The 13,107-nt window shown below is 35.3% G+C and overlaps 1 protein-coding gene across 1 annotated transcript; it reads left to right on the forward strand.

Annotated features, from left to right (window-relative positions):
• Positions 1–11,167: 11,167 nt before the first annotated feature.
• On the forward strand, positions 11,168–12,124 carry LOC141516703 (olfactory receptor 5B2-like). The gene has a single exon (XM_074227699.1). It carries the CDS (start codon positions 11,168–11,170, stop codon positions 12,122–12,124), a length of 957 nt encoding a protein of 318 aa, XP_074083800.1.
• Positions 12,125–13,107: the final 983 nt, after the last annotated feature.

Consider the following 13,107-nt stretch of genomic DNA (forward strand, 5'->3'; position numbering starts at 1 on the left):
AACCCTTGTCATGTTAGCCCACCTGGAAATCTCAATTATGAGTCAAGTCAAGCAAAATGTTCCCTTCACATCTCTGTGTGACCAAACACAGTCATTTTAGGTTGACTTCACTGAACTACCTTATTTAATCAATTGTATAAAACACTTACTCTGACTTTCAGATGCATCTTTGATTAATGAAAAGCCTTGAATCCTTTTTATTAGTAATTTCTAGTCTTACTAATGAGTTAATTGTGCTTAGATGTTTATACCTCAATTTCTCTTTAACATAGATTTTTTTTTTATTGTAACATATGAGATAAAAAGAGAGAGAAAAACTTTTTATAAGTTGTTTTTCAGGATTAAGCAGAATTCTTGGAGAAACATGAGGGACTTTGGTATTTGGGGTTAATCCTTCAACTATTTTTGTTCCATAGCTTCTCTCTTTGGGATTTAAATTATTTTGAACTCAAATTAACTGGTAGTCAGTCAGTCAGTATTAAAGAACGCATAACTCATCTGAAAAACTTCAGTGGACATTAATAGTTTACTTGTATAATATCAATCAATAGAAAGAATTGGAAGCAAATTTTTTTTAAGTTTTTACAAGGCAATGGGGTTAAGTGGCTTGCCCAAGGCCACACAGCTAGGTAATCATTAAGTGTCTTAGGCCAGATTTGAACTCAGGTCCTCCTGACTTCAGGGCCAGTGCTCTATCCACTGTGCAATCTAGCCGCCCCAGGAAGCAAAAATTCTAATGCCACACCTGATCATATTGAGTAAATGTTTGCCCCAAATTAAAAAAGTGACTATCTTTATTTCCTGTGTCCTTTGCAGAGTACAGCTGCATATTTTATTCAGTCTTGGGAGTCACATTTTAGGAAGGACATTAATACTGGGAGTATTCACAGAGGAGTATTTCATATGAAGATCAATGAAGAAACTGAGTATTTTGGAGAATGAAAATTAAAGTATGGTGGAAGATGTATCTAATGATGTGTCTTGTGGAAGCATGATTTGACATATTCTACTTGGTCCTAGTTCAAGGAATAATGGGTGCAATATTCAAAGGCAAATTTTTGAATTGATGCAAGGAAGTTTTCCTAACAAAATGACCTATTCAAAATTGTATATTGTTTGTTCTTGAAGAATGTACCTTGAATAAGTCTTGTTTACATTAACTTTGCAAGTATGGTATACATTATCAGTTATATTATAGAAAATATTTCTTTTCAGGTATGGATTAGTTTTGATAATCTCAAAGCCCTCTGATTCAAAAATTCAATTATGCTCTAACTCCTCCCACTCAAGAATTCCCTCTGGATCTATTTGCGCCATCCTAGTGTTCATATAATATCACTGCTTCCAGGTACTTGTAGCCCACTTGGAACAAATGTACCTTCTACATTCTCTGTCAAAACTCTCACAAATCATTATGAAAGTAGACCACAAACAAGGAGAAATTACTCTACTAGTCCCTCAAGAAGTTTGAAATGGAATGTGAAATGATAAGAATTTTCATGTTTATTTAACAGTTTTAATGTCTTGCATTAATCTAATAAGGCCAAACTTATTTTTTTTTAGTTTTTGGTTTTTTTTTTTTTTGCAAGGCAAATGGGGTTAAGTAGCTTGCCCAAGGCCCCACAGCTAGGTCATTATTAAGTGTCTGAGCCCGGATTTGAACCCAGGTACTCCTGACTCCAGGGCGGGTGCTTTATCCACTGCGCCACCTAGCCGCCCCACCAACTTATTTTTCGATATTGCTCTTTATAACATCAGTGAAGGACAGGGTCTAAGAATTTTGATCTTTCATTTCTCAGTCCTGAATAGTTTTTGCTTTATAGAAGATGAACGAATAAAGACATTGATTAAGTGCTAAGTTCTCTGCATGGCCATAGGAAAACAAATGCAAAAGCAAGACAGTCTCTAACTACAAATAGTTTATAGTTAAACTAGAAGCTCATGTAGAGGATAGAGATATGGAATAAAGTCAAGGAGAAATAGTAATAGTATCTGTCTTACACGATTGCTGTTTGGCTATAATGACGTGACATATATGAAGGATTTCAGAAGTCTAAAAGTGCTAGCTAATTGTAATTGTAGGGAAAGACAATACTTTGAGGAGTGTGGTGTCCAGGGAACGATGATTTGTTCTAGGAAGACACAGACATAATAAGATAATAAGTGGAACAATAGGAATAGCCATTGCCTTTTCAGAGCCAGTAGTGGTGGGGATCTGATTATGATCCTGAATGATCATTCTGTGTGTGTGTGTGTGTGTGTGTGTGTGTGTGTCTATGTGTGTGTGTGTGTGTGTGTTAGGTTGGCATAACAGTAACGGTGAAAGTAGAGGTGGAGCAGAAGATTGTCAAAATGTACATGAGGATGCATCTCCCGGAGAATTCAGAACGGATGAACTCTTCCAGACAACACACCGACAGAAGTTTTAGTATGTTCCTACACAAGGTTTCTGCTTCAGGTCATCTCCACCATTGCCCTTTCCAGTCTTCCCACTGTTTCTACTATTGTTGTTGTCCCCAAATTAATTTAGGAACTAATGAATAAAATAGAAATTAGAAATAATTCTGCCCTCATAATGGGTTGAAGAGACTTGACAAGTTTCTCCATGGGTAAGTCACTTGACTTCTTTCCTTTTCTTATGTATAAACCATTCCTAACTTGACTTGTTCTTATCTCAGAGGGTTCTGTTAGGGCTCAAATGAGATTATGCAAGTCAAGCACCATCTCCCCAGAGATGTGTTGCCACATGGGAAAATAAAAAATGTCAGTGAAGACTGGTCTTTCTCATGATACTTGCATGTGAAACAACTTATTTGTGTCATCTCCTTATTTAGAATATATTCCCTTGAAAACAGGAGCTGTTTTGTTTTTCAATGTGTATCTCTAGTATCTGGCACTGTAGGCATTACAATAAATGTTTTTTATCAATCATCTATTCATTATGACATTGTGTGGTTACTAGTACAGCCTGCAAGGGTAAACCACATGATTCCCTGCAATAAACATAATGGGTTTTACCTAACAGGAAAATCATGGTTATTATTATTATTATTATTAGGGGAGAATCTGGAGGCTTTGAAGAGTGTACTGTTATCATACTTCATTGCTGCTTGACCTATTAGATATGTGGGTCGGAGTTGAACTTCCATTCCTTTTGTTTCTAGAATGTCAGCAACAATCCACTAATCATCTACTTTATGAGTGGTTGATCTAGAAGCCAGAATAGTTCCAAAGATTAGAATGAAAATATTTTTGATAGTTCAGTGTTTCCTATTTAATAGTAGTTTAGTAATTCAAACTAGGAGGGTTTACAAAGATAAGAAAGGGAACTCAGAAAATTTTATTAGTACCACAAAAGTCAATAATTGCTCAACAAAGCTGTCCTCCATGACCAAAAGCAGGCAAATAAATGGAGCATTTTAGGCTTATTTCTGCCACATTTTGAAACTGATATAGTTACATATGCAACAATTTGGAAGTATATGGAAATACTACATCAAACCCACTAGACAGTGCAAATTCTGGGCATACCAAGAAAAAAAATATAGCAATATTAGAATATGGAATATTAGGAGCCAAAATTTATGGAGTGAAACTACGTGCAAATGAACATAAAATATATAAATAGCAAATACAAAAAGATTTTTGAGTGTGGAGTAGATAAAGAGAATTTTAGGAAAGATGACCTTCCAAGCTGACAATGAATCTTTGGATCTTTGAATCTTAGATCTAAGTATTCAACAAATTTTGAATCTACAACATTGTTTTCTTTACTGTCTTTCTCTGTATCATATATTTAATAATAAGAGGGAGCTTGTCAAAGGGTAAACCATGACAAATAATTACTAAAGTATTGCCACTGGTTACCATTTAATTGAAATCTTCAGGGCACTGGTCCTTGAAGACAAAGCAGAGTGGGGCAGGACAAAATGGAATTTAGGAATTCTTAGTGGTGCTTCTTTTTTGGAAAGAAGAACATTAATATTCACAATAAATATATTATTTTTCATTTACAAATGACTGTGCTCACAAAGGGCCTCAGTATAATAATAATATAAATATATTTATATGCATTTTTAAAGTGAGGAAATCATAGACCATTCAGGATAAGTGACTTGCCCAAAGATTCACAATGATTATCAATTATATAACAAATCTTCAAACAACAAATTTTCACAGTTGCATTTTTAGAGGTCTTTTCACAGTACATATCTTTCTCAAGTTTCTAATATTACATTAGATCTTTACCAGTTGTGATTGCTTTCAAGTCAAAATTACTTCAAAGATGTTAGGAAGAAGAAACTGAGATAAATGGTAGCTTGGCTAATGTCACATAGCCAGGAGATGGTAGAAACAGGATGAACATCCAACACTTGTCAATGACCTTGTCCAAGACCCTTTCTTCCTCACTTTTCTATTTGCAAGCTAAAAATGACAAAGTATACATGAGAAAATGGTACTTTTCCTATGGTCAGAGCAGAATTTAATGGCTTGTTTTGTTCCCCAGTTGCAGAGCCACTAGGTATCTCCAAGGAAGCACCATCTCCCAAGAGCTTCAGGTCTCCTAGGTCTGCATAAATTCCAAGCCTCTTTCCCTGATTCTGGCTACTGACAAAATGATTACTGCTCAGTCCTGAGGGACTAGCTTGTAGGTCTAATTCCCTAAGTCATTCTGTCTCCTAAGACTTAGCTCAATGAAGGGTAGGGGTGGGTATTACTAACTCTACTGCCATCCATGCCATAGGAATGCCCAGGAGTGACATCTCTGCCATTAGGAACCTTGGAGCCATATGACCCAATGACCAGTGAAGAGTTTCTCTAACAGGATCATAGGTTTCTTTCAAAGTCAAACCTTCATTATAAAATTCTTTGCTAACTTTCCTCTTTGGAGTCCTGGACAACATTTCCCATATCAAACGCGCTAAATTTTAGTATATATACAATCCAAGACTTTTATGTTCTTTTAGACAGCAATATGGCATAGGTGAAACATTGTTGGACCTGGATAAAACCTTTTCTCTCTCAGGCACTAACTCCCTGTTTCTCCATGGGTAAGTCACTTGACTTCTTTTCTTTTCTTACGTATAAACCATTCCTAACTTGACTTGTTCTTATCTCAAAGGGTTCTGTTAGGGCTCAAATGAGATTATGCAAGTAAATTGGGTTCAAACATCCAAGTGCTCTATAAATATGTTATCTTTTAAACTCATCATCCTTCAAGTAACTGAAGGAGCAATTTGAGGAATTGACATTCCTGTAGTACTAATGAACAATTAATTAAATGCCATTAATAAAGGGGATACTGTGTTCAGGTCTTGAGCAATGGAACATATAATAATTTAGGTAATATCTAAGCCTTGCTCTCAATGATAATAGCTCATATTTGGTGTCACTAAGTGTTAGACCATAGTGAAATAGCCAAACAAAAGAAAATGCATTTAAAATTTGCAAAATGCTTCATATCCTCATTCTCATTTTATTTTCCTCTGAACAGTGTGAAATAAACATAGTTATTTTTATTGCTTTTTTTTACAGGTAAATAATTTGAAGTTGAGGGACTCAATGATGAGTTCAAAGATCTACATTTAATAAAAGTCTGAGGTAGAATTTAAAACCACATCTTCCTGAGTCAAAGATCAAAGTCTCTCTACTATACCACATTATCAAACTGGTATGTTGGAGTGTAGTTGAGCCTATATCTTTGTGTTATTCATAGCCCCATTTATACATTATCAAGGGAAAGCCCAATAACCTATGATGATGATGATAGAAATTCTCATTTCTACAGCACTTGATTCTTGGCAGACACTTTCCTCACAATCCCTGTGTTTTCTCTCCATTGAAAGAAATATTATTCCCATTTTCAAAATGAGGAGGTAGAGAGCCAGTATTACTGATTAATATGGTGAAATCATCAAAGAAATTTATACATTTAGTTAAGCAAATAACATTAGAAACTGTCTTCAGACTCCCTGTAAAGTATTCTTCCCAAATAGAATGATTTCACCAATACCTAGACATTTCTAGGGAGAAAACAAATCATTTTATCTGCCTTGGTGACTGAGAAAGGCTTTTTCTAAACATGAGAACCTGAGAAGATCACATTTTGAGATCAGTTAGACTACGTCTACTATAATGAATTCAACACTACTGATTATAAAATAGTTCAAGACTAAAATATATGAAACCAACTTTACCATATATCTTCACTCTAGGTTTCTATTGTAATAAAAGAAAATCCTTTATTGTATAAGTTCCAAAAATCGATTTTTCTTCTACTCTAATAGTTTATGAAAGGAAAGTTTATTTTTCTTTTATTTTGTCCTTAAAGACAACTCCAAAATTAAATCCATCCAAAAAAAAGTTCTTTTACTGTAGTTTTAAAAAACCTAATGAAAATCTTTAAAATTAAAACATTAAAAGTATCAGATCATCTATTCAGAACTGTAAAGTTTAGTACAGTTAATTTAGTCTGTTTTTTTTTCCTTTATTGATTACCAAACTGAGGCCCATAGTAGCCTAGGAGTAAAACACCACAAGATATTTCTAATAGATAACACAGTTAATAGCAGTAGTGTTCCAGTAGATTACATGTATGTTGATTAAGGTTTCCAAAGCATTTCATAAAATTATTTCCTTTTATCCTCAGATCAGTCCTATGATGTAGTCCTATTCAATAATGTAGAATTTTAACTATCCTCTTTTGACAAAAGTGAAATGAGAATGAAATGTGATGCCTTGTCCATGATCACAATAAGACTAGTTAGAAGTCATATGTTCCCATGACATGAGAAATAATTCATTTCTATCTTTTATCGCAACCCGGACATAGTATACATGAATATGCATGTTATCTGTGCGTGAGTGTGTGTGTATAAAAGGAGTGATCCACTAGCTCTTCCCTCAAGATTCAAATGAGGAAAACTCCAGTACACAAAGCAGTCCCTTCCATAGGTGAAAAACCCTACTGTGGGAATGTTTTCCATACGTTAAATCTTAATTCATTTCTTCTTAAAGTCTTCATTTGCTCCTAATTTTGCCCTTTGTGCACAAATAGAAGTCAAATCCTTCCTTCATATGTCAGTCCTGCCAATACTTAAAGAACACTTTAATCCCTAACCTTGCACTGGCACATATCTTCTATCTTCTCTACACAAATACCCTTAGTTCCTATCACCACTCTCAACATGACAAGACTTCAAAGTCCTTCTCCATGATGGTTGAAGTCCTCTGGAAAATCTCTAACTCATAAATGATACTGCTTAAATGGAATCTACAACTGAACATGATACAGAGAACCATCTCTGTATATCCAGATACTGTGACCATCCATTCAGTATAATGCTAAATTGGTTTTCTTCTTAGTCATGTATGTCACAAAGTTGTTTAAGTGATCAAATAATCCAATGTATTTAAAATACTTTGCAAACTTTAAAGAGGCAACTCTGCCAGAGCACTGGGTCGGGAGTCAAAAAGCAGTGAGATACTAAGCAAGTCACTTAGCCCCTGTTTGCTTCAGTTTATTCAACTGCCAAATAGTTATGCTAAACAGCATCCACATTATAGGTTTGTTGTGAGAATCAAATGGGACACTATACACAGTGCCTGGCTCATAATAGATGCAATATAAATGCTTCTTCTCTTCCCCTCACTAATATCAGTGTTAATTCCTCTTATCATCAGTATCAATTTCTAGTTAACTAAAGTTCTTTTGTTTCTCTAAATCTAAAGGTCAGTCTCCTTGTCCATAAAAAGAGAAGCAAGGTATAGGTTGAGCAGTTCTACACGGTTTTATTTTTTGCTATTTTTTTGTATTTGTCTCATCAACCTTGAGCATCAGATTCCTTATCTGACTATCTTTTGTTTACCTAAATTAAATTTTTAAAGGAAGTTACTCACCTTGAATCTTTGCACTCCTTCAGCTCCATGACAATATGACAGGTTCTGCTTTTGCATTCATCCTTGTTTACCTCTTTTTTTTCATGTGTCAGTCTATCTACCTGACAATTTTTCTTCTTATGTCTTCCAAATGTTATTTGTGACTCGTTATGGAAAAATGACATCTACATCCAGGAAAAAACAAAAACAAAAGCTATGAAGTCTGAATTCAGAGCAAAGCAAGTCTACTTTTTAAAATTTCTCTTGCCTCTTTCCTTTGTTTTTACATGTTCCTATTTAATTCTAATTCTTCTTTCACAACAAGACTAATATGGAAATATGTTAAACAAGATTATACATGTGCAGCTTTTACCATATTGTTTTCTGTCATTTTATATGGGAGAGGGAAGGTAGGGTGGTAGAAAAATGTGGAACTTAAAGGTTTGCAAATGAATGAATGTTGAAAACTACTTTTATATCTAATTGGAAAAAATAAAATTAAAAAAAAAGAAAAAAATGTTAATCTTGATATATTTTTCTCCCTTCAGGTTGAACTTTCTGTCAAATTAATCCCTAGTCTCCTATTTCATCCTGCCTGAAATTGAGTCTCCCCCAATCTAATGTAAATATCCGACAACTGCTTTTTCTTTCTTTAACTACCTCGAAGTTTTAGACGATTTAGTTACTTTCCTTTCCCTCCTGTAATATTATCATATTTTGATCCAACAATTCTTTATCCTTTAAGAGAATTAAATGTAGAACATAATTTCCATATAAAAATTTTCACTTTTTGTTTACTAAAAATATCATTGTCATCAAGATACCAACAGTTGTACTTTGAAGAGTGAAACAGAGAGATACATAAGTACCTAACTGCTAAGAGGTAGATAGACACAGACAGACATTTAGATATAGACAGACAAGCAGGCAGACAGACTGACAGGTAGATAGATAAATAGATGAGAGAGAGAGAGAGAGAGAGAGAGAGAGAGAGAGAGAGAGAGAGAGAGAGAAGATAGCTAGACAGACAGATAGATAGACAGACAGATAGATACATGGATAGATCCATAGATACACAGATCCCAGAGAGAGAGAAATAAGTAAATATACAAAAAGGGGGAAACCAATATAGACAGAGAGAAAGAATTAGACAGGTAGAGACAAAGATGTAGATCTATACAGAAAGATAGAGAAAGGGAGACAGACAAAGTTAGAATCAGAGAGAAAGAAAAACAGAGACAGAAAGACAGAATAAGAGTAATTTTAGGAGATTTCCAGGTAATTGAAATCCCTCAATTAATATATCATTCCTCCATGCCAAGTTTGTGATATTTACTAATTCATAAACTAATTCCTTTTCCAAATTAAGGTATGCTAATAGCAGTATGAATGTTTTCCACCATATTTTCCCATTTGGTCTCTGGATTTCTGGATTTATATTTTATTTCATATTATATTATATATTTTATATATACATACAAATTATATATATATATATGCACAAACACACACACACACACACATATATGAAGCAGCCTGTTGCTACCTATATTATTTTATTCAAATAAGGATCTTTTTGAGTACCATATTCCAGTTATGAGTTCCTTCCCTCAAGTCTAAATGTCACCCAATTGGCTCCCAAAAATATATGTCTCTTATCTTTTATTCCTCCTATTCACCAATTCTACTCCTTTTCCAACCTTATGTGACTTCTGATAGACTTTTGTAGAAGTGACACATATTCTGAGGGGAGGTATCTCTCAGGAACTATAGTGACTTGAGATTCTCTGATTCTGTTATCTATGATTTTTTGAAGATGCATCTTGTTATAGATAATATGTAGTTGACTACTTAAAATTTGCATAAAAACTTTCTTCTATGTCTTGTTAGGGTAGAGATGAAACTAAGTAGTAAAAACAAGTGAAACAATAGTGATGGATCTTTCCAGGTTGTAAAGAGTTGTGGTGGAGTCTGGGGACAGACTATGTATGTGTCTGATTCTCAAAGATCACTTTAGCCTTGTTCATAAAGAAATAATAATCATATTTTTTAAAATGGCCCAAGGGGCGGCTAGGTGGCACAGTGAATAGGCCTTGGAATCAGGAGTACCTGGGTTCAAATCTGACCTCAGACACTTAATAATTACATAGCTGTGTGGCCTTGGGCAAACAACTTAACCCCATTGCCTTGAAAAAGAAAAAATCTAAAAAAAAAAAAAATGGCCCAGTAAGCATTTTTTAACTGCCTACTATGTGTCCAGTATCATGAAAAGCACTAAGAATATAAAGGTAAGATATCATCTTTGCTTTCAAAGAATAACTCTACAAAATGAAATATCCAATGGATACATTGGAGATAGGTTTTTATAAAAAAGGAAGGCCTTGAAATTGAGATGGATCAGAAAGCCTTGAAAGTGAGACTTACTCTATACCTTGAAAGGAGGCTAAACCAAATATTAGTGATTTTTCTGGGACTCAGAAAACCATAGAGTGAACGAAAAGACAGAATGTCCCTCTTTGTGGCCATTGTGGCGATGGTGGAGAATTGAAAAAAATGGACAGGTTATGGAAGGAAACCAATTTAGAAATCATATAAGTATTGTCATGTGATTCACTAGTGCTGTATTTGACGGATGGCTTCCAAAATTATGCCATTGTTGCCTGCTGGCAGCTCATCCTATTAGGAACTGAGGATTCCAGTCCCTTTCATAGAACTTATAGCTATTAATGACACCAGGACTAAGTTAGATCCCAGTAAAATTTTACCCAAATTTCTATAAACCTTTTCTTCTTTCTCTCTCAATTCAATTCCCCCTTATTCTTCTTTTCTTTCTTCATCATAGTGAAGCATATTCACAGAAACAAAGGTCTAGTTCTCCATCCTAAGCAACAATTGGAAATGCCACATTGGGGATTCTTCAATTTGCAGCAATTAAAAAAGCTCAAAAGTAATTCCTAAAACTAACACTCTCTCTCCTCTCTTCCTCTCTTCCTTCTCTCTCTCTCTCTCTCTCTCTCTCTCTCTCTCTCTCTCTCTCTCTCTCTCTCTCTCTCTCTCTCTCTCCCCCTCCCTCCCTCCCTCCCTCTCCCTCTCTCTTTCTCTGAAAAATTGTATTACTGAATTTTGAGAATGTTCTAACTGCTCTTGATCTTTTCAGTCCTTACTTCTACCATTCACATAAAATAAAGTATCTGCTCATGTTTTATGCCTTAGAGTTATTCATCATTCATTCAGACTGTATTTTTCTGATGATTACTCTTTTATTGTAGAAGAATGACAACACTCTCAAATGACATGTATGGAGAATAGATCTGAAGTGTATGAGTTCATCCTTGCAGGATTAACAGATGCTCCAAAGCTTCAGGTTCCTCTCTTCATCATGTTCACCTTCATTTACCTCATCACTCTGGTAGGGAACCTGGGGATAGTAGTTCTGATCTCCTGGGATTCTCACCTCCATACCCCCATGTACTTTTTCCTCAGTAATCTGTCTCTGGTGGATTTTGGCTACTCTTCAGCTGTTACTCCCAAGGTGATGGCTGGGCTCCTCATGGGGGACAAAGTCATTTCCTATAATGGATGTGCAACACAAATTTTCTTCTTTGTGGCCTTTGCCACAGTTGAAAGTTTCCTCTTGGCTGCCATGTCCTATGATCGCCATGCAGCTGTATGTAAGCCCCTACATTATACTACCACCATGACTTCAACTGTATGTGCATATCTGGCCAGCGGTGCTTATATCTGTGGCTTTTTAAATTCCTCCATAGTTACAGGAGACACTTTTAGCCTTTCCTTCTGTAGGTCCAACATGGTTCATCATTTCTTCTGTGATGTTCCCCCTCTCTTAGTTATAACCTGTTCTGATATTCACAGCACTGAAATGCTAATATTTCTCTTAGGAATATTTACAGTATTTTTTCCCCTTCTGGTTATTCTGACTTCCTACCTGTTTATCTTCATTGCCATCCTGAGGATCCATTCTGCTGAAGGCCGTCAGAAAGCCTTCTCCACTTGTGCTTCCCATCTCACAGCAGTGTCTATATTCTATGGGACAATTATCTTCATGTACTTCCAACCAAGCTCAAGTCATTCCATGGACACAGACAAAATGGCATCTGTTTTCTACACCATGGTCATCCCCATGTTGAACCCTCTAGTCTATAGTTTGAGGAACAAGGAGGTTAAGAGTGCTTTCCAGAAAGCTGTGGGGGGACAAAGACTTCATTTAGATCAGCCTTTTTCATAAAGAGGAAGTAAAATCTGCACCTTACTTCTCCAGTCTCTGATTCTATTTTTTTCTCATACACTCAGTAATATAGTTATAATTTTTCGAGAGGCATCATTGCATCATTGAAAGAACACTGAACTTGGAAGAGGAGAGCTCTAGATCTGAATATTTATTTTCATACTTTCTGGCTGTACAACCACAGAGAGCAACCCCTGGATAAGTCTCTGTATTTCCTTGAGTCACAGTTTACTTGTCTGTAAAATGGCGAAAAGTATATTTGGATTAACTATGTTCCTGTGTTCTTTGAGGATTAAATATGATGATTCACATAAAATACTTAGAAACCAAGTCTTCTGAATTTAACTATGTGTGTCATTTTCTTTTTTTTACCATAGAAGATTGGCCAGAAAGAACCATAGCTCTCATCTAGAAATTATTTCAGAAATCAGACCTCTGAGAGATATTAGTGTTTCTCTCAACACCAGGTAGAATGATGAAATCACTAATAGGGTCACCAAATTGTAGACATAACCAATGACTTCTGACAATATGATTTTTTATAGACTGAGGCTGCTTTAACATGAACTGAAGATAGACCAGGGGCAAAATCCTAGTCAGAGGAACAATCCTTCCTAATGATGAAGAAAAGAACTGTGGATTGTTCCTCTGACTAGGATTTTACCCCTGGTCTATCTTCAGTCTTTCTTAGTTCATTGTAAGGGATGTAAGACATAAAAAATCTTGATTTTGGGGAATCCTGAACTCCTAGCAATGGGACCTTGAGCAAAGCACTTAATTAATAACTGTCTCAGTTTATTCATCTCTCAAATAAGACTGATACTCTTTACCTGTACAGCTCACAGAATTGCTATGAGATTCAAATATCATACTGAAATATGAAAGGGACAATTACTGCAGGGGAAAAAAGTATTGAAACCAAGAGTTCTGAGAGCTAGCTGAGTCCCAGACCTGTCTCTTATTTATGAACTCAGTCATATTGT

Source organism: Macrotis lagotis, chromosome 3, assembly GCF_037893015.1.
Source record: "Macrotis lagotis isolate mMagLag1 chromosome 3, bilby.v1.9.chrom.fasta, whole genome shotgun sequence".
In the NCBI taxonomy this organism is placed as follows: Eukaryota; Metazoa; Chordata; class Mammalia; order Peramelemorphia; family Peramelidae; genus Macrotis; species Macrotis lagotis.